The sequence below is a fragment of the Vigna angularis genome, chromosome 1 (assembly GCF_016808095.1).
Source record: "Vigna angularis cultivar LongXiaoDou No.4 chromosome 1, ASM1680809v1, whole genome shotgun sequence".
In the NCBI taxonomy this organism is placed as follows: domain Eukaryota; kingdom Viridiplantae; phylum Streptophyta; class Magnoliopsida; order Fabales; family Fabaceae; genus Vigna; species Vigna angularis.
This window is the reverse complement of record NC_068970.1, coordinates 20,095,789-20,118,179: the sequence shown is the minus strand read 5'-3', so window position 1 is coordinate 20,118,179 and position 22,391 is coordinate 20,095,789. Positions and strand designations below refer to the sequence as shown.

The 22,391-nt window shown below is 31.2% G+C and overlaps 2 protein-coding genes across 2 annotated transcripts; one reads left to right on the top strand and one right to left on the bottom strand.

The window, feature by feature from the left end:
- The first annotated feature begins 1,749 nt into the window (after positions 1-1,749).
- Positions 1,750-7,212, top strand: LOC108319150 (uncharacterized). Its single transcript, XM_017550187.2, has 12 exons — positions 1,750-2,348; positions 2,452-2,497; positions 2,889-2,961; positions 3,410-3,493; positions 3,649-3,765; positions 4,134-4,601; positions 4,880-5,286; positions 5,404-5,503; positions 5,606-5,665; positions 5,763-5,849; positions 6,029-6,157; positions 6,495-7,212. Exons 1-12 carry the CDS (start codon positions 2,339-2,341, stop codon positions 6,795-6,797), a joined length of 1,884 nt encoding a protein of 627 aa, XP_017405676.1. The 5' UTR covers positions 1,750-2,338; the 3' UTR covers positions 6,798-7,212.
- Positions 7,213-8,148: 936 nt separating this feature from the next.
- LOC108319160 (STS14 protein) lies at positions 8,149-8,907 on the bottom strand. Its single transcript, XM_017550199.2, has one exon. The coding sequence runs from the start codon at positions 8,856-8,858 to the stop codon at positions 8,340-8,342; it is 519 nt and encodes a 172-aa protein (XP_017405688.1). The 5' UTR covers positions 8,859-8,907; the 3' UTR covers positions 8,149-8,339.
- Between the last annotated feature and the right edge of the window lie 13,484 nt (positions 8,908-22,391).

Sequence of the window (22,391 nt, the reverse complement as noted above, 5' to 3'; positions counted from 1 at the left end):
TTTCCCCTCTTTTTCGTTTCTTTTTCTCTGTCTAAGCAATGTGTGCAGCAAAAAAGAAACTTTATCTGAGTAGGTTAATATGACGACAAAAAGGGAGAACTGGCCACCTTCCCGCACTCCCATCCTTTTCTTTTTGTATTGGTTTTGGCAAAGGTCAAGGTCCCATTAATCAACATATTGTATTATTTTGTGGATTCTGTGACAAACGTTAGTCTCTTTGATACTGAAGGACAAAATGGGGCATCTCTTAATTCCTCCAAAAGACAATTAGACAAAGAGAAAACCCCACAAAACCTCTTCTTTCTACCATCCAAGGTCTATTATCCTTCACCTTTCATCACTTTTGAGATAAACCCTTTTTTTCCTTCTAGCAATTAAGCCACTGTTTTGTTACCTAGTCACTTGTTTCCCATTATTGGTTACAATCTGTTAAAACCTAATTGGTCAGGTAGGAGTGCAAACAAAATGCCTTTTTCATGAATGGACATGACAAGAACCATACCAAAACCAAGGAATTCAAATCAATTTGCGAGCCTTCTAACATTCTATACAGATTAATCCAATGCACCTAAACAAATAAATGGTTCTATCACTGTTGACACAGTCAAAATGTATCTCTCTGGGACCAAAAACAAACATCTTATCTTCATCTCTGTTACCATTTTCATTGCATTAGATTTTGGTGCATCAAATCAACTGGCTTAATAATTAAAGATGTGATGCAAAATGAGACAAAGGTGGAGAGACTATCACCAACTCTCACCAACAAGAGCAGAAAATGTTGAAAATACAAGAGCCACCTGTATAAACACGCACAGGGTCGTATGCACAGTCAATGAAAGAGAATAGTTCTATCTCAATCCATTCATCATGTGTGTTTGATTGTTAGAAGGAGAATTTTGGTAACTCATCTTCAAATATTATTTGCAACTGGACAAACCTTCTCAGTTGCATAGGAGTCATGTTACATGACTTTTCTATTTAAATCAAAATAACCCTCTGAATCAAAAAGGAAAAAAAATACTAAAATATTGATATAGACATATAAGTTGTACAATGAAAGGATGAGATTACAATTTTTTTCTCTGAAGCTTGAAATTCAGTACTTTGTGCTAGTTCACCAAGAATTATGGTAAGTGGACTCTTGAATTAATATAATTGTGTACTTAAGTTAGTTGTGAATTGATTATTAAATAGCCAGTGTTATTAAATTGATTATGAGAAACCTATTTAATGTTTAGTTATGATTCCTAAAGTGACTCTTGATCTTGATGTGATTAATTTGGATTATATAAATTATTAAAAGGATTTTTTGTTTTTTGTTTTTCTTTATTTTTTTCATGTATGTATGCAGTATGGGAAGGGGATGTAAATAATAATTAGGGTGGGTAGAAAGGAAAAAAGAACTATTTTCAGAATATTTAAGACAAAAAATAGTGTATATTTGATATTATTATAAAAAAATATAACAATATTGTAAAATTGTTACATGCAAATAACATAGTCGTAAGATATTATGATAATCTTGTTAAGTTTGGAAATATTTGCGTGCTATTCTTTGTACTATAAGTGAAATTATTAACCACAATTTACTGTTACATTTATATATTTTTATTATAATATTTGTGTGAAATATTCACAAAAAAATAGCTTATCACTTTTGCAGAATTATTTTGTTTTTTCATTTTTAAGATCATCAGAGATTCTGTGTAAAGGTTTGGTAGAAACTACATAAGGGCAAGTGTTAAATGAAGAATGAGACGTGGGCAACTTTATGTCATTCATAACTGGTATGAATATGTAATGTGTGTTGAGCCACTATTTTATTTTCTTCTCTTACGGGACCTTGGATCTGTAGAGGCTTTTACAGGAAGATTTTGTTAACTTTTGGTAAACGTTTTGACATTTCGCATTTCCCACCGGTCTACCACTGCAAAAGGCCACCCTTTGCATAAAGGCTACGAACATAGCACGAAACACTTACCACCTCACCAGAGGGTTGTCAAAAGTGAAGCCTCATTGGTCAAAAGCCTAATTAATCTATTATACGCATTCGTGGGTTAGATTTGGTTTCGTTTGGTCCATGCATTGCCCGTTATAGTTATGTTTATGTCTGTCTAAGATGTGTTAGCACCAAGCACTGCAAATGATCCCTTTTGTGTGTACTAAGGAAGCTTTTCCCAGCTCAAATGCAAGTACTCTAGTCAAATCAACTCAAGTCTTGGAGTTTCCTTTGTAGACTCTTCTCTTGGGTAATTTGGTATCTGGGCTATATAGTGTTTCGGCTCTTTGGTTCATTGCATTGCTCAAGTGTTCTCTTCCTGATTTCTTGGCTGTAATGTTTCAGGGTAGGATGCTGACCTTGTGCTGCTTTGTTTTCCGAATTTTTTGTTTTGGTGGTGTTGTATACTTTGTTCACTGGAAATGACTTTGGTTTTGGATGGCTTTTAGGCATGGGGTATGAAGGGTTGATTCCCAGACACAAGCGTTCAAAGAGGTGCTCCTCTCTTCCTTACTCTCTTCACTTCACTTGTACTACTCTCTTGATTGTGGACTTCAGGCATTAGGGGTTTCTTTTTCTTTTCTGGGAAAATGGACAATAATGCTTTTGCATTTATGTTAATGTTTTCTCCAATTATTCATTCATTCTTTTTTGGGTCTAGTTTTATATATTCCTTGTCTCACCCATTTGAGCACATCCCTTTTGGAGAAGGGGGTTTCTGGTTGGAAGAGAAACTGAAGGCTCATACCTCTCCAAATCGATGAGAATTGGGGGTTTCGTGAATGTAGCTTGGGGACCTTGAAGAGCAACACAATGTAAAATACAGAACCAGACATCGACTTATAATAATATATATTAATTGTGTTTTACTGCTTTGGTTTGACAGCTTTCCTGATAAGAAAAGAATGGAGGATGATAATGCAGATAACCACCTTGAGACTTCAGATCGAACAAAGCTGGTATAATCAATCACTACGTCATTTTATCAAGATATCTCCTTATCATTTTCTTTTCTTTCTTTTTTAACTAGGGATTTGGAGGTGCTGTTTGGCATTTATGATGCTGAAAAAATGTTTGTGGTTTTCGGGGGTGATGATGTGAGGGGATGTTTTGTTGGTATAAATGGTACTACAATAGCCAAGGGCAGCCAGAAATTTTAATAAAAAATAATTTTGTCAAATTTATGTATGGGGAAAGTGATGGACGAACAGAGAATTGTTCTGTTTTTTTAATGGAAAGCATATATGTCTGACAAAATTAATTCCATCTCATATACCTATGCTAATGGTTGTCTAATCTAATACAATGGTATCGTTCTCTGTTGTCCACAATCAGAACAAATCACTTATAGACAATGATTTAGAAGAAAGATTTTCACACCTATGTATGGCTTTGATATGGTTTCAGGATACAGGGTACCTCACGGAATGTGGTAAACCAAGGAAAAAACAAACCCCTACAAATGATGTTCAACTTACACTGAAGCAAGAGGTAAGACACAACAACTATTCATCAAAATTCTTTTGTTGCATATTCTACTCAATCAGTCATTTTTTTTCTAATCTTTCTTCAGACTTTTCTTATGCTTCATGATACTTCTACCTAATAGCCATGTCTATTTTTGTGTTTAAATTATCTTGTGGCAGATTTTACAATTAGAGAAAAGACTACAAGATCAATTTGAGGTCAGATGCACGTTAGAAAAGGCTCTTGGATACAGACCTAAATCCCTTGTTACATCAAATGACAAGATACTGCCCAAGGTCGGAACCTCTTCAACAAATTTTGACCCAATAAATAAGCATTTTCTTATGTCATGATTTTAATAGGATTACCTAGACTCTATCACACTGAGAATTAATGGGTTGATTTTATATGTGTTTTCTAAACCATTTAAAGAAAATTGATGTTGTAAACATACATAGAGTTTTTCTTTGCGTAATCTAGGTTTATGGTGGATATATTTGTAGCTCAATTCTTCCTTCTATGTGTCGGAAAATCATAAGGTTGTCTTGTTGCCATAAATGATTATACATTGTTTAGGATTACAGGTCTGCTATGATTTTCTTGTCATGTATGTCTTTCTGATTGTCTTGAGTTATTTTTTACTTTTACTTTTTTTTTCCTCCAGCCAACGTCCCAATTAATTAAAGAGATTGCGGTGTTAGAGTTAGAAGTTGTGTATTTGGAACAATATCTTCTCTCCTTGTATCGTAAAGCATTTGATGAACAATTACCCTCTATAGCTCCATTCACCAAGGGGGGAAAAATAAAGTCTCCTCCAACAGCACCTACAGCAATATTCGTTGAAGTATCTAAGCCTGATCTCTTAACCAAAAGAGGAAGCTCTGCAGTACAATCAATTGATCACGAGCTTGATGCTACGCCAAAGGATTATAGTGTAAATGAACCTCAGACTTTAGGAAAAGAATACAATGTACATCAACCAGAAGGAAAACATTTAGACTCTGGTGTATATCGGTGCCACTCCTCGTTATCCCAGTGTACAGCATTTACAACGAGAGTATCGCCTCCTGCAGCAGATGAATTAACTGAATCTCTGCGTGCTTGTCATTCCCAACCACTGTCCATGATGGAGGTAAATCATGTTTCATGGAAATTTATTTTTATCTGCTTTTTGTATTTAGTATGGTTCCTAGCACATTAAGTTTCTCCGATCATATCATAATAGATTACAGTTGTCTTGGTTACTTTAACATGTTTTTATCCTTACGGAATGGAAGAATAAATGACAGTGTTCATTTCATTGTGAAGTTCTGTTATGTACACTTCTCTTTGTAAACATATAGTGCTGATTTCAGAGAATCATCTTTTTGGACACCTTCTATGGATTTTGACTCAGTTTAATCTGTGTAGTATGCCCAAAATGTTGATGCTTCATCAAGAATAATCAGTTTGGCAGAACATCTTGGCACACGAATATCTGATCATATTCCAAATACACCTAATAGGCTTTCTGAGGATATGGTCAAATGCATATCAGCTATATATTGCAAAATCGCAGATCCATCTACGACAAATGCTGGTCTTTCATCTCCCAGTTCATCCTTGTCTACAACTAGTGGCTTTTCTATTGGAGATCAAGGAGACATGTGGAGTCCAGGGTTCAGGAATTCTTCCTTTGATGTGCGGTTAGACAATCCTTTCCATGTGGAAGGACTCAAGGAGTTTAGTGGGCCATACAGCACCATGGTTGAGGTATCATGGATTTACCGAGAGAATCAGAAATTGGGTGATACTGAGCAGTTGCTCAAGAATTTCAGGTGAGTTTGTTAATATCTGATTGAGATCGTGAAGCTTTCATGTGAAAAGTACTTAGTTAAACAGGACTCTGCAGTCTCTTGGAGTTATAATGGCCATCCACTTATATGTTATTTCAGATCACTTATTTGTCAGTTAGAAGATGTAGATCCTGGGAAATTAAAACATGAGGAGAAATTAGCTTTCTGGATCAACATACACAACGCTTTGGTGATGCATGTAATTACTTACTATTTATTATCAAAACAATGTTTCACTCTAATAGTTCTCCATTTGTCACTTATTAATTGAGGTTGTAATATGTTCTTTGGTTTCTAATAGGCATTTTTGGCTTATGGAATCCCGCAAAACAACGTCAAAAGAGTCCTCCTTTTGTTGAAGGTAAAATCTATGGTAGCTTAATGGTCTATTAAAGGATGAACCCTTTTAGCCAATTTGCTTTTGCTAACTTCGTCAATGTTATGGATGCCCTTTTCAGGCTGCATATAATGTTGGTGGTCATACAGTCAGTGCAGACACAATACAGAAAGCTATAATCGGGTGCCAGATGCCTCGCCCCGGACAGGTGGTGCTTCATCTGCTCACGCAATTCCATCCTTTCCCTTACAGAAAATTTAAAACAAAAAAGAAATAGCCATGCATTTAGGATATCTTTGAAATGTCTCCTTAATATGCAACGTATTTATTTTGTAAATCCTAGAGTGGCTTACAAGGAGCTTTCTTCTTACTTGCATCCTCTTGTAGTGGCTACGCTTGTTCTTTTCTTCAAGGACAAAATTCAAAGCTGGAGATGGACGACAAGCATTTGGAATTGAGCATCCTGAGCCTCTTCTGCACTTTGCTCTCTGTTCAGGAAACCATTCTGATCCAGCGGTACTTATTCCAATTCTTCTGTATGTGTGGTTTAATTGAGGAAACAGCAGATAATTTTAACATGAAATAATTTCATTTTGACTTGTTGAATTATATAGTAAACATGGTTTGTGCTGCAAGAATTAAATTCCTTATAGTAGTGGTTCTAATGCCTTCATAGTTAATGTGGATTGTACTGTACAAGAGTTGACTACTATATAAAAAGGTCTCAGCCTGTGCTTGGAATGTGTTCATGGATAAACATGTTCATGGATACGGATAAACAGATAAAGATTCCGTAGCCATTTCTTACATGCTTAACTTCAACGAGTTGCTTATCTGTTTAAAACTATGGCAGGTACGTGTATATACACCCAAGAGAGTGGTTCAAGAACTAGAAGCTGCAAAGGAAGAATACATTCGGGCCACCTTTGGGGTACGCAAGGACCAGAAAATACTCTTACCTAAGCTTGTGGAGTCATTTTGTAAAGACTCGGGTTTATGCTCTGCTGGTACCCTGGAGATGATCCAAAAGTCTCTACCTGAATCTCTAAGAAAGAGTATTAAAAAATATGACCTTGCAAAATCTAAGAAGAGCATAGAATGGATTCCACACAACTTCACTTTTCGATATCTCATACCCAAGGAGCTGGTAAAATAATTGCTTGTTAGCCTTCCTTCTTATTATGGGAGACAATCTACATCAAGCTTTAAAAAACAGTCCAAAGCTGCAATTGTAGTCGAATTTCTCAGCAATTTTTCAAAATATCGAGGATGACAATGGAACTGCAACTACGACTGCCACTGCAATTTTAAACCTTGATCTACATTGTTTGCTCTATTATGTATTCTTTTGTACAAAGTTGACAGGGTAGCAGCAACAGCAAAATCTAATACTCCAATGTGTTGCATTTTGTGTATGCATTGTGTAACCGTTTCATTGTATTATCTGTAATTGATGTAGCTTATTCATAGAGTTGAGATCATGATATTAGCAGTATAAATGATGTGTGTGTAATCAATTGTCATTTGGGGTTTCTTTTTTGTTATTTATACGCCCGTGATTCATTGCTCTAGTACCTTCGCAAAATTTCTTACATGAAAGTATAAAGAAGACTATTATTTTGCACCCAATAAATTTTTACATATACTTTAAATCTACTATTTTACTCTTGAATATCTTTTTCTTTGTAAATACAAAAATGAACTTTTTTAACTGAGTTGTGACTGTGTCAAAAGAAAACATTTTCCAAGTACAAAACCAGAGGTGCATTGAGATCGCTATATACAATATTATAGCAATCACGTGACGCTACTGGTCTGTCCAGTCATTAATGGACAATGGTTGCTTGTTGTCATGTGACGAGTTCTTCACCTAACTTTCAATCTCAACTGGATTTCCTTTGCCAGATGGTCCCGTTTATGGAAAAATACTGGTTTAACTTCAAATTAATCAGTCATGATTTCTGTTTGATAAATCTGTAGAAAATATAAAATAATCCAAAACATAGCGGGCCAACTTGAAAGAATGGAGTTTTCACCATAAAAGAGAGCAGAAGAGGCCGAGAAAACTTACGGACCGAATCACAAGTGAACAGTGAAGAATTTGTGAGACGCAAACAGACACAGAAAGATAACGTACATGCATATAATGGCGATTAGATATTTTGGATCGAGTTGAAACTTGAAACAAAAAGTTCCGTGTTCAACGGGATGATCTACAGCGTCCCGTTTGCACGTGAGCCCCCACATAATTCATCCATGCCATAAAGTTACTGACATGCATGCAGTTGACGAAAACCCCACAACACACCACGTCAATGCCTTAATAACCTTCCACAAACATCATCGATCCCCATATTTCACTCACTACCTGGCCCACCTTATCATTATTATTATAATGTTTTCAAGATCAAGATACGACTAGTGTTTATACGTGAACAAAATGTTTATATAATTTTCCATGGAAACAAGATCTGCTAAGGAAATCCAAATCAAGAACCAGACCAATGTTAAGCATCAAAATCCATGCAATGTGGCTTCATGGCATCTGATTCTACTTCAGAAAAAAACTCATTACCTTACACATAAATATATATCAGTTTCAGAGGATTAATTAGCAGAACTTCACGACACAAACAAACATCATTAACCTAGATATATGAAAGGAACTAAAACCGAGAGATACTTAGAAGAGGAAGAATCAGTAAGGGCTTTCCCCAACGTAGTTCCCTGGGGGATTGTAGAAGCAAATGGTCAAGCTAGCATCCTCTTTCACGCACGTCGCTTGAGTGCATCCGAGCTCCACCGACTTCCTCCACACCACCTGCGTGTACACGCCGCACTTGTGGTTGGGCACGCACGAGTTGTCGGTGTGGTTGTAGAACTGTCTCTGTTTCACCCACTCCTCCACCACCATTCGAGCCGTCACCACCGTGCCGTGCGCCCATAGCTGGTTCGCCCCATACTTTCCGGCTGTTAGGTTGGCGAACTGGCACCCCATCTTGTCCCTCTGGTACCGCACCAGCTTGCTCGTCACGTTCGCCACCTGCTCGCTCCACCGCAGCGGCTCAACGCCCACCGCCGCCCTCGCCTCATTGTGCGCCTCCAAGAAATCTCTCGCCGCCGTGGGGAGCGGGGCAGTCACCGCCGGAGTGTCTCCCTCCGATGTGCCATGGAACGTGGCGAGAACTGCCAGCTGAAACAGTGCACGATAAAGCATTTTGGTTTTGTTGTGAAGTGTGGCCTACCCTCTTGCGTTTGTTGTGTTACTGTTTGTACATTCTACACTATATATACTAACAGCAATTATTCCTTGTCATTAAACCTCTTTTTTATGATTTTTTCTTTGTATTTTAATATTTAACTATTTATCCTATATCACACTTTTAACATTTGAAAATGGTGTATAAAAGAGTGAAATATGTTTACCCTTTTGTAAATATAGCTGGTTGAAAAATTACGATAATGTTAAGCAACACATAGGTTTTTATTATACTAATTTTGCAGTGAAAATGAAAATTTACCAAATGGTGCAACGCTAAAACAAATTGCACAAATGGATGACAAGGCGCTATTTTTATTTCATGTGTTTTGTTGTTGAAGTAGTAAAAAAAAACTTTTACTACAGTCGTTTTATATTAGAGATAGGATAAGGAATTAATGAATAAAATATTGTTACTGTAAATTATTACGATGAATAAAATTTTTATATTTTTCTAACATGTCTTTTAACTGTAATTATGCTTTTGTAAAATGTTTTTTTTTAACTCTCTAGGTGTTAAGTTCATATGTTTGCATTTTCTTTTTCATCATTATTTTAAGAGTCCTCTTAATTAGTGTTTATTGGTTAAGAAATTAATAGTTTTTTTTTATTGAAAAACATGTAAAGGTGTAAAAGCCTATAGTAAAAGCTTTTTTTTTTCAAAAAAGTTATATAGTAATACTTATTTGATTTCTATAAATATAATTTTTTTGATTTTAGATCTTATTCTTAAAAATATCTAAGTTTAATCTCTATAGATAATATTTTGAATCCCTTTCAATCCTTAAGAATAGTATTAAAAAAGCTAAAATTATATGTTTATAGGTGCGGATGAGATTAAAAGTAATATGTATAAGTGATATTTTTTAGTGTAGTGATTAAAGAGCAAAACCTTTTTACCTATAAAAACTAAATAAGTAGTTAAATCTATTGTATTTAACAATTTTAATTGAAATTTTCACTTGTAACATTTTACCATAAGCCACTAAACATTTTTTTACGCGATTTTTTTCTTCAGAAACTCTATTTAAGGCACTAAACAGTCACTCATATGAGCATATATTGCAGAGATTTTTTTTATCTAAGTTTTTTATCCTGTAAAAAGTTATTTTTTTTCATGATGTTAGATTTATTGTATCTCTTATGTGAGCTTATATACTTTTGTAAAAAGGTTAGAACATAAACCAGTACTCTACTATAATTATTTAATAAAAAAACATATATTTAAACATAAATCATTACTCATGTAAAACTTTCTCTATGTCCATAAAATAAAATAAAAGTTCCATACATTATCTATATTTTCTCAACTTACATTAAATGATCATAAGTTTGACATTATGGAAAAACAAAATATATACACAAAAATCTTTAAAATTTTAGAATTTGGTCTAACATAATTTTATAATGGAGCATTATTTATTCTTGTAACATAGTACGAGTGTAATAATTATTACAAAAATAATAAATAGGATAAAATAACTTAAAATGGATTATGATATAAGTATAAGAATATATATATATATATATATATATATATATATATATATATATATATATATATATATATATATATATATATATATATATATAGAGGTACAGTTATAGTTATTGTTAGTTATAGAAGATTAAATCATTTTAATGAAACCATCCACACTTGTACCTTATTCTTAATATCTATTACAATCTTTAAGGAATTACATGACTTGACGCCTTATGAAAGAGACATATCGGACAAGTTTACCATATATTAATATATCTTATAAGCACTCCAAATAACTCCTTGTATAACATCAATTAATTGTTATACTGAAACCTTCATCCATTTTTATCTTTATATCTTAATGCATATGATTTAAAGTATCAATGAAGTTTTAATGTACATGTTTCCTTTATGGACACAATACTTAATACCACATTATCTCAAACATGTCAAATTACAACCTAGATAGCCCCTTATCTCACCCAAATCTAAATATGTGACTAAACATAACAATTTAACAATTTCATAATTATTCATTGAAATGGATCATCACCAAGTTTCTTGCAACTTTCTCTACTATACTTTTTAACATCTTCCAACCATATATCGTATGTATCTAAATCGTTTCATATCCATTTCAAACATCCCAACCACTTAATCTTAAGAAAACATGAAAATTTTAACTCTTAAATGAGAGAGAATTGATAAGATTTATTTGTCACTTAAACTCTCATTTCAAAACTGAGTAGTGTTGAAACTATCACTTGAATGATGACTCTTTAACATAACATTAAATGTTGTCATTAATTTCGCTTGAACAACTAACCCATCATTTCGCATGATATATATTTAAACACTGTAAATATATTTTCTCTCAAAATGTAACCAAAATTTAGCATTTTACATTTTAAAGTCTTTTTAATACCAATTTTTACATCGAAATTTACTTATTTTGTTCCAATTTCATTTTTCAATACTTAAGTTTTCCGAAATTAATAACAATCATGATATAAAACGAAACATTTCATTATCCAATTCAAATTGCTTAGAATTTTCTCCCTTACCTTTTTGAATTTTCTCTTTTAACAATATCAACAATTTCATAGTAGTTCAACCAAATATACACAATATTAAATCTATCAATTTTTTTTCTCAATCAAAATCAAATACAAATTATGTTTACATCCCCACGTGGTGTCTAACTTAGGATTTTATTAGTATTTCAACATATTTTACCTTAACAAATAAACATTTCAAATTAACTTTCTTACTTTAAAATATTTTGCTTTCAAATAATTATTTTAAAGAGGAAAAAGTGATACCTAACTTATTCCTAAGACATAATTCACCAATTATAACTATTCTAGACTACTGTACATTCACTTTTTTTTTAATCAAATATCTCATGTACAAAACAATATAACCCTAACCATGTACAGAAAAAAATAACAGAGAACTTGAGTAAAAAAATTACTTAAATCAAAATTGTAAATTAATAACGTTAACCTAATATTTATTGTCTTTTAATTGGCCTCTAAAGATGGAAATTAACAAATATCAGTCTAAAAATATTAGAAAGAAATTAAAGCTACTCCTGTAAATTTACTATTCACAATTCTCTTACTTTTAAAATAAGGAGATATATATACTATTACAAAAAAGGGCATTTATCGTATGTTATTTTGGCCTTTTAACGTCAGATCCAGACCCGACGTCTTTGTGGATGACGTTAATCAGACGTCGGACTCCACAGGTCCGACGTCTTTGCATTAACCGACGTCTAATGCAGCTTGTGTCTTTGGGTAGCGTAGTAGCACCTTCTTTCTTTGTTAGTTTCGTCATAGAAAAGGTTGCGTCTTTTGGACCTCTTATGCCATTTCAATCGAAAACCGAATTTGGGTCCTTGCCTAGTTCCATTCCAACTGGCAATGAAAACGAATACGGTGACTTGAGAACTAGGCAAGAACCCAAGTTCGGTTTTTGGTTGAAACACTATAAGACATCCAAAAGACGCAAGTTTTTCTTACGAGAAAACTAGCAAAGGGAGAATGTGCTACTACGCTACCCAAAGACACGAGAAAAACTACACCAAAACACAACAAAAACTCATTTTAATCGGTTCAAATGGAAGATAATCAATCAAAGACTAATTTAATTGGAGTAAAAGTATGTTTAAACGGTTCAAAAGAGACAAAAATGCACCTGGAAATGCAATGGCGCAGAGAGAAAAGGCAAGAAGGAAGACGATGAAGTGCGGGTAACCGCGGGTTCGATTTCTGATTTAACAGCAAACAAGACATCGAACACCTAGGGAACCGACGTCTATTCTCGCCTAGACGTCAGGGCCCTCACTAATATGACGTCCAAAACAACTTTTCACCTACCCTGTCAGGCCATTTAGATGTCGGACGACGAGATCCAACGTCTATATGGTGGAAAAGAAAAAACTTTTCATCTACCCATCAGACATATACACGTCCGTTATGAGGGTCACCTACGTCTATAATCATATATAGACGTCGGGGTGGCGGGATCGGACGTCTATAAGGCAGAAAAAAAGAACTTTTCATCTACCTGTCAAACATATAGACGTCCGTTAGGAGGGACACCGACGTCTATAATATTATAGACGTCGGGACCCCTCCTAACAGATGTTTATGTGCCCAACTTATTTATGAAAATGTCACCGGTCAATAATTTACGTTGGTTATTTTGTGGTCCAACGTTTACGGAGTGATGTTAAAGATCAATTTTGCACTAGTGATATTAATTTTGATAAGATGACACTAGCTATTTATAAATATTTTACTAAGATAATTACATACCTAACAACTATTAATTTAAGAAAAAGAAAGTTAGTATCATAATTTGCATATTCATAAATATAATAAAAATAGGAAATGAAATATAAAAAGTTATTTAAGTAATATATAATTATGGTCCCTAAAGTTGTTGGAGGCAGTAATATACTAGGGTAGGTTTGGAAGGGGAAAAGTCAGCGCATAGGTGTGTGAGCTAACTCATCAAACGATGCCCTTCATGTCTGTGCTGGGCAGAGCAGCAGTTACTCAACCAACAAAATATTATCATTTTTTATCAACAAAATTAAAAATATTGCTGCAGTAAAAAACCAAATAAATCACTTTCTTAGTTTTCCATCCATTTGACCACAAAACCTTCTCACTCCTTTTTCTTTCTGTGGATTTTTCAATAAATTTTCTCTCTTAATAAGAAAATTTTCAAACTTATTAATAATTTTTCTATTAACATTGGAAATGCATTTCTTTTATAACATAACATGTGTTGGTTTAAACAGTATACTTTAACTAACTAATCCGTTTTAAAACATAATGTAATAAATATGAATGTGTTCTTTATGGATATTAACGATTACGCAATACGAACAAGCATTACACGTGATGGAAAATAACCACGTTTAAAATTGATTTATAAGATAAAATTTGTTTTCAATTACTTAGTAAATAAGGTGAAATAGGTGAGCACGCATAACATTAAAGACAAATTCTTGAAATCGATATCAACTTTATCTAGTTTTTTTTTCCCGAAGGAACACGAGGGTGGTGGATTCTTCAAGATGAAAATTTTCAACAAAAAATTATAGTGGAATGGATTATAATTTATTTCCAAAGGAAAAGCTATGAGCAAGTCTTAAATATAAAATCTAAATATTATAAAAAATTAAATTTGTATTTGCATCAAAGTGTGAGTAAAATTTTATAAAAAAAAATACAAAGCTCATACCATCTATGATATGTTGTAAAAATAATGCGACAAAATGAGCTAAAGGGTAACACAAAGTAATGATAGAAAAAAAAACTGTAAACTTTCATGAAAATAAGACAATTCCAGAATTAAAAAATAATTTGCCACAGTGGAGGGCTGTACAACTTATAAATGTAATACTCATAATTTAATGAATTACTTTCGTCGAACTGCTTAATGAGTGAAGTGATATGGGGTGAAAAGTGTAGGAAAATGAAAATATACGAGTGTGGAGTAATGGAAAATGTGTTGTCAAATAGCAATTCCCTAATTTTTAATGGGCCTCCTTCTACAAAACCGCACTGCTCTTTGAAGAACAAAAATATAAAAGTTACTTTTTACACCCCGTGTTTCTTTTCCAACTTCCATGGGAGTCTTGGAAATATCTGTAGTACTCATGCAAGGTCGTAGAATTCGAAAGCATGTTTTGAATCATATAATTCGTAAATATATTCTAAATTATGTAATTTAAAATAATAATATATATTTATATTTTTTATTTTCGTATTTCGTAATTTATAAATACATTTTAGATGTTTCTAAATTATAAAATTAAAAACATATTATAAATTGTATAATCTAAAATAAATTTTAGGTTGTATAATTCATAATACATTTTTATAGTTAAAATATATTTTTGAATTTAAAATTGCACTATATGAAATATATTTTTAAATTATATAAATCAAAATATTTTTAAATTATAAAAAAAAATTAAACTTTTTCCATGACCATGGAGATGTTAAAAGAAGACGGAAGTGCTAAAAAAATCACCTCAAAAGATACCCTAACAATTATTCTAATCAATGCAAGCTACATTCTTTTAGTTATGTTACATTTTTCATTTCTTCTCAGACTAAATTATTATACTCGTTCTCGAGAAATTCCTCTTCACCTAAAAATTTTAGTCTATTTTTAATATAAGAAAATCTTACAGATCAGTTTTTTTTTTTATTATTATTATTGTTAGGTTTTCAATTCATATTACGAAACTTTGAGACTGTTGAAGATGAAATGAGATTTCAAAGCCAATAGCAGAAGAACTCAAAACATTATTTTATTTGGTGAAGTTTGAAAACCGACAATATATGTGCAAATTAGCTAATAGTATCTTTACTAGTTGATTGGCAAAGAAAAAGCATTGAGATGAATTGATCAATATTTTAAAATTTGAGCTTTGATTAAGCTTATGAAAGAAGTGATTTTAAGTTTATCCATAACAGTGATTGAATTGTGGTTCAGCGTGAAGTAATATAATTTATGTTTTTCAAAAATTACATCTTATTTTAAGTAATGAAATACGGTAAAATTATAAAAAATTAACATATACACATTAAATGATTCTTCATAGAATCTAAATATTAATTTTATACATTTGTATAAAAACACGTTTAAATAAATATGTGCCGTTAACTTCATTGGTCGGTAGTTTCAAAATTTGTCGGTCAATAAAAAATATTAATGTCTTATTAATGCTCTAAAATTTATTGATAAAATCTTTGTTAAATTCTATTAATAAATAAAAAATATGTCTTTTATTATTAATGATAAGTAATATCTCATTTTATATAATATTATTAAAATAAAATATCTTATTATAAATATTCAAAAATTAACTTATCCAAAATATATTTATATGTACCATCATTCCATTAATAAAATTATAATAATATAAGATATTTACACGTCAAGTTTTTTTAAATTATAGTTATATTTCAAAGATATATCTAATAGAATTTACTACTATCTTATGACTTAGACATATGGCTTTAAGAAGAAAACTACAAATTTTATCTTTATTTGCTTCACTAATAAGACAAAAAAAACATAAATACAAAATAAACCAATAAAAAAAAGATAAATTAATATACAAAAGTAACATTATATATTAATAAAACATGTTGTATCATAATACAATGTACTCTAACTAATTATATAGATATAAACTATATAATAAAAAACTTTTCTAAACTCAATTATTCATATAAGAAACTCACCCTTTTAGCTTTGGATTACGTAATTTAGTACTTTTGAGTAAATTTTGACTTGTCAACCTCATAATACTTTCAAATTTCAAATCCCTAATTCAGGAAGTGCAATTTTACTTATATCAAAGACTTCACTAAGGCATTTCAAACACAGTTATAACATAGTTTTCATAAATAGCTACACACATCAAACCATAATTCCTTATATTTAATAGAAACAACAAATTAAACTTCTTAACCAACCAAATCATGCAAATTATTCAAATTTCACAAATTAAATCACCAAATTGCAATTCACAAAAATATCAATAATATATATGAGCATAAAATTAGCTTCCCTCACCTAGTAGGACATCTCAAACAACTTTAAAACTCCAAACTATCTACAACCACATATGATGCTTTATCTATATATAAAAACATCACAAAAAAATCAAACCATATAATTATGATCAGTGATTGGCAGAGATTCAAAATACAAGGCTAAAAAAACACATGCAAGCGAAAAACAGCTCACTTGCAACCGAAAACAAAAATGGACCAAGAAAAAGGCTGGAACCTAACTTACCCAAACTGAGAAATTGATAATCCAAATTAAAGAGTTTTTCACGAGGATTAATTGTGTGGCCTCGATTCTTCAATCAAATAAGCAAGAAGGGAGAACTCCTAGAGAAAAGTAAAAAAACTCTAGAAAAGTGGTTTATAGAGAGATGACGTGTTCTAAAATAATGAAACTCTTTTATAATAAAACTATTTATACTAAACCCTTTTAATATTAAAATAATTGAGTCTTACTATTTTAAAACTAGTATTAATTCTAAAATGCTATTTTTAAACCTTCCTCTTCATTCTCCTTTTCTTCTTTTACATTTTTTTTCTTCTTCTCCCTCTTCCTTTTCTCCTCCTCCTCTATCATAATTGTTGTTGATGTTGTGTTTGTCACCTTCAACTCCTCCTCCTCTGTTACACCACTGATAACTCTGTCTCTATTGTTCCTTTCACGATTGTTGTTGTTCTTGTCGTTGCCTTTACCTTTTTCTCTTGCTCCTCTTTCTTCTTTTTCTTTTCCTATTCTTCTCTTCCATCTTCATTTAATTACTTATGATATTTGATATATTTCTTTTAATCACTATTACACAAAAAAAAAATTATCAGTTCATTTTATTACTAGAAATATACATGTGTTATGATATATAAGAAAATGCTTAGATAATAATTTTAGAGAGGAAAAATAATTAGTTATTATAGTGAACAATTTAAATATCGATTTATCTAAATTAGTCAGTACAATAACTAATTTTTTTGTCTCTAAAATTGGTTACACTATTTAGATATTTTCTTTTAGTGTTTGTTGTGATTCAAGCAGGGTTTGATATCAAAAAAATTGATGGCTATATGATGTGATTTTTTAAGAGCTTGGAATTGGTTACTATTTAGATATTTTCTTGTTTGTTGTGATTTAAGCAGGTTTTGATATCAAAATATTGATGGCTATATGATGTGATTTTGGAATTGGTTACTATTTAGATATTTTCTGTGTTTGTTGTGATTTAAGCAGGGTTTGATATCAAAAAATTGATGGCTATATGATGTAATTTTAAGAGCTTGGAAAATGATTTTTTTAAAAGATAAAGTTTGAAGCTTTGTAGGCCCTAAAAGATACTGATTGTAAGTAGCTACTCTGAAAACATGGTATATATATTAAAGTACAAAATCCTACTTATTATAAACTAAGACAACACACACACAAAATTTAAAAAATATTATTTTTATTTCGATAAATATTCAGAAACTAGTACTACAGCCAACGGGGACTTATATTCCTCAACTGAAGTGATGATTATCCTCAACTTGCATAACACTATTTCTCATCCACCCATACCTATTCACAATCATATATTTGGTCTTCACATGCCATTATTATTCAGTAATGGACGGCAATTATGAAGTTATATGAAAGTTAACTAAAGAATTGAGTTTGTTTCCTACTTTGTCACCTGCTATTTCAAAATCATACTGCATATTTGAGTGTGACTTTTGATCAAAAGTAACAACTTGATCAACAAGATCATCGCACCGTCTTCACTCTTGAGCATATATATATATATATATATATATTTTCACTGGATAGTTACGTCAACTATGGCCAGTAACATCCAAATTCAATTTACTTGATCGTACTTACTACTGTTTTTGAGAATAATTGATGATGGACATTTTTATTTTGGACTACTCAATGAAAGCTATGACACAATTATCGATCTTAGATTATGTTTTATCTTTTTGACTATATGGAGATTCCAAGTGCTATCACAATCGCAAATAAGAATTTAATTTCAAGTTCTCTTTAACTATGCCATCTGATCCATTGCGAGGAAACTTCAACAATTCTTGTCTATTCTCAGGAATATATAACTTCTTGCAAATACGTATAACAAGTGATATCTCGTTATATATTTTTTATTAGATATTTTCGTTCATCAATTAGTTTTGTCAAATCGTACGTGAAGTATATAATATTATTCTATTTGTTTGTGTCTTTTCGGATTGGAGAAAGGTGACACCTGATAGTGCTTTTATGTAGTAGCTTTTAATAAACAGGGAAAACAACCAGGAAAAAAATGTTAGAAATGATAAGTTCGAAAAATAAATAAAGTATTAACGAATTTTGTTTGGCATAAAAGTATTCCTAGATTACGATACATAAACTAGAAGTGATGGTATTATATTATACCAATAGATATCATTGAGTTGAGTGGTAGGTGTTATAAGTTTGATCTAAGCCATAGAATTGTATAGACTTATCTTGCCATTAATGTGGCATTGGCAATGAGATGAAAAAATCTTAAAGTATCGAAACATGGCTACATAGCTAGCTAGTTCAACAATCGAAAAGTAGAGCGAAAAAAACATGCAGAAAAAGAAAAACTATGACATCCAATCATACATCCACCCATCCACACTTTAAGACTTTCGTGCATGCTATAGTGGATTGATTTTGATTGACCTAACTAGGTCATTGAAAAGTACAACAAATCCACAGAAAATGTTGATATTTTTTTTTTAATTTTTATTACTTAAATTTTACAGATTATCAGGCTGGAATTTTTGCAATTTTGATTTGGGATCGTAAATACACTTGAAGACGTGACAAATTTTCTAGTGCTTCCGATCTGTACGTATACTCTTGTTGAAGATTGGAAGAAATTTTTATGAAGTAAACATGAAAACCAATCGTACAAACACTAATAGAAATTTTCTATTCAGGTGATAATTGTTCATGAATAAATTTGAAGGAAATTCATACGTTTGTATTTGGTGATTTCCGAAGAAGGAATTCAAGGAGTACGCGCTCTTGTGTTAAAAATAGAGAGAAAGATACCCTGAAAGATAATAATTTATAGTTTTATCTTTAATAATCGGTTACCGAGACTGTCTCACTCTTGTAGTCTCACTCTTGTGTGATTATGTGAAAGAATAGTGAAAAAATTATGCTAGAAGATAGTATAGTACTATTTTATCCTTAATATCAATGTGATAATCGATACTAAACATAATGTATTATGTAACATAATTAATTATATTATTATATAACATAATAAAATAATAATTTTATATTATTATATAAGGAAGATGGTATACACATTTGCTTTTTAATTTTATTTCTTAATAAAAAACTTTTTTAAATTAAAATAATTATCTTACCAAATTTATTTAAATTTAACCATTTTTTCAATTTGACATTTTTCAAAACTTAATATTTTAAACTAAAATGATTATTTATAATAAGAAATTATTTACAAAATAAATAAAAATTATTTAAAGTATAATTATAAAATTTATTTATATTTATTTTTATAATTTTATTATTTTTTGTTATCATCTAACACATGCATTTTGGCTAATAATAATAAAATACATTCATATAATAATAATACTAGTACTAGTAACATATTAATAATAATATAAAATAAATTTATACAATAAAACTAATAATATAAGTTAAAAAAATATTAATTTATAGAGTAAAATTTATGATAAAAAATTATATAATAATAACATTACTAGGATTTAGGTGAGATATTTGGATCACATCATCACAGTTGAATCAATATTTTAGTGTCTTCAATCATGTTTATAAGTTTTAAGATATACAGATTTTAGGAAAGACATGATATTACTTTATATTTTATTTAGAATATAATATCGGTGTATAATTTTATTATAATATATATATATATATATAATAATGGTTTTTTTTGTTCTCATTAAAGACATAAGTTTCTATTTGATTGAGTGGTGTGCGAATAATTGTAAGTTTTAGGTTACTCCCTTTTTCAATGATAAAAAAATGAAATGATTTAAATAGTGAAACTCTTAGATGAGTCTAAAATTATTGTGGAAGAATGTACTAACAAAATTCTCAATGAATACTCCTCCAACCACAACTAGTGAATTGAACAAAGAAACAGGAAAATTTGCTGAACTTGAGTAATGATCTATATTTGAAGATGAAGGGCTTTAAAGATTTAGTGTAAGAGTGTCCATCACATGATAGATTTTTACATTGGGCTATTCAGTGAAAACCATGTAGAGACACAATTTATGTAATTTATCTTGTATGATGAAATTGAAATAGGTTACTTCCTCCCAAACTTGAACGCCGAAAAAAACAAAGTTAAGTGGAGTGAATCAGCTGTGAGGACCACACAAGAAGGAGCCGTACCTTTTAATTATAAAAATGTTCGTCCTCATTCAGAAATTGCCTTTCCCACTTGTTCCTCATCAACTGGACAACAACTCAACAACTAATATCACGTGCTACTTACTATATATGCTCTTCCTTCCCATTCCCATTAACAATTTTTCTTTTATAATTTCTTCATATTATTATCTTATAAATAAAAATTAAGTTCAAATTTAAAGCGTCAATTTCATTGGCAGGAAATAAAGAAAAATGCATGACAATCCCTTATAAACACAATATAAATGCATTTGTAGCAAACACTTTGAAGGTTCAAAAGGTTGAACCAAAGATGGAGCACTAAATGAATGCTAGTCTTTTTATGAGATATCAACATCGGATTCCTCCAGCTGGCTTTACTTCATAATCAATTTTAAAACCAACAACGAGTTATGCACATATTCATTCATATCATGTTTCCTTTCTTTGCTGAAAGGTCCAATCTTATGCATGTATCGTCTTCAGCTTCAAATAATTAGTTCGTTCATACGGAGAATGACGCACCCTCTATAAGTATATAAACATAATGCTATTCTTATAAATTCAATGCCACGCTCAATTTCCTTAGTTGCCTTCCTTTCTATCGTATTATCTCATGTCTTTTTCCCGCTTATGTATAGTTTCATTATTTTTATCAAATACGCGTTCCATTGGGGTTTTCAAATATATGTGTTACTTACACATCCATCACACATTCAAATTTGGAACTTTGACCTGTTCATTCCCGTATTTTTATTTCCTTTGATGATATCGCATCATTTATTAATCAATATAGAGCTTCACTGGCATCAAACTCAAAAGGTATTATAAACAAAACCTGATTATGAAATTCTATCTCGTATAGGATTGTCCGAACGAAATGTAATAATGAAGAAAGTTAAATGTACATAAATATGATTTATTATCTTTAAAATAACTCCATAATAAATTTGCATGATTTGCCATTACTCATCAACACAAGTTCATCATCACCCAGGGCATTCATTACCATGCACCAAACGCGTTATAATAAATAGAAAGATAAAATTTTATTTATTGTCATAATGTTTATATTAATCGGAGATAATGATAGGGTTGATAAATAGAAGTTTTGTTTTTGTCCTTATTATTGATTTTGAGTCTAGCATGACTGCTCCTTCTTAAACTAGACGGGCGAAAACAAAAGAAACGGCAGGGCAAAGCAGCTTCCATTCCAATCAGGTCAAAACATACAGTACATAGTGAGTCGTCACATACGTCATTGTCATGTCTTCAACACGCTAAAACAAGTGCCTGCAAATTCGTGCTGTGCCAACCATCCATGCACAGACACCATTTCCATTGTTTCTGCAACTCCCTGTCACATATAGCAAAATTCAAACACTCTAATTCCACCATCTAAATATCTCATTACTTCACCAGCCCTTTATAAGTATTCACTAACCATATATATTCAAACGCAACCTTATTATTCATTACTTCATATTCAACATACTTAATGTGGTGGTTACGTA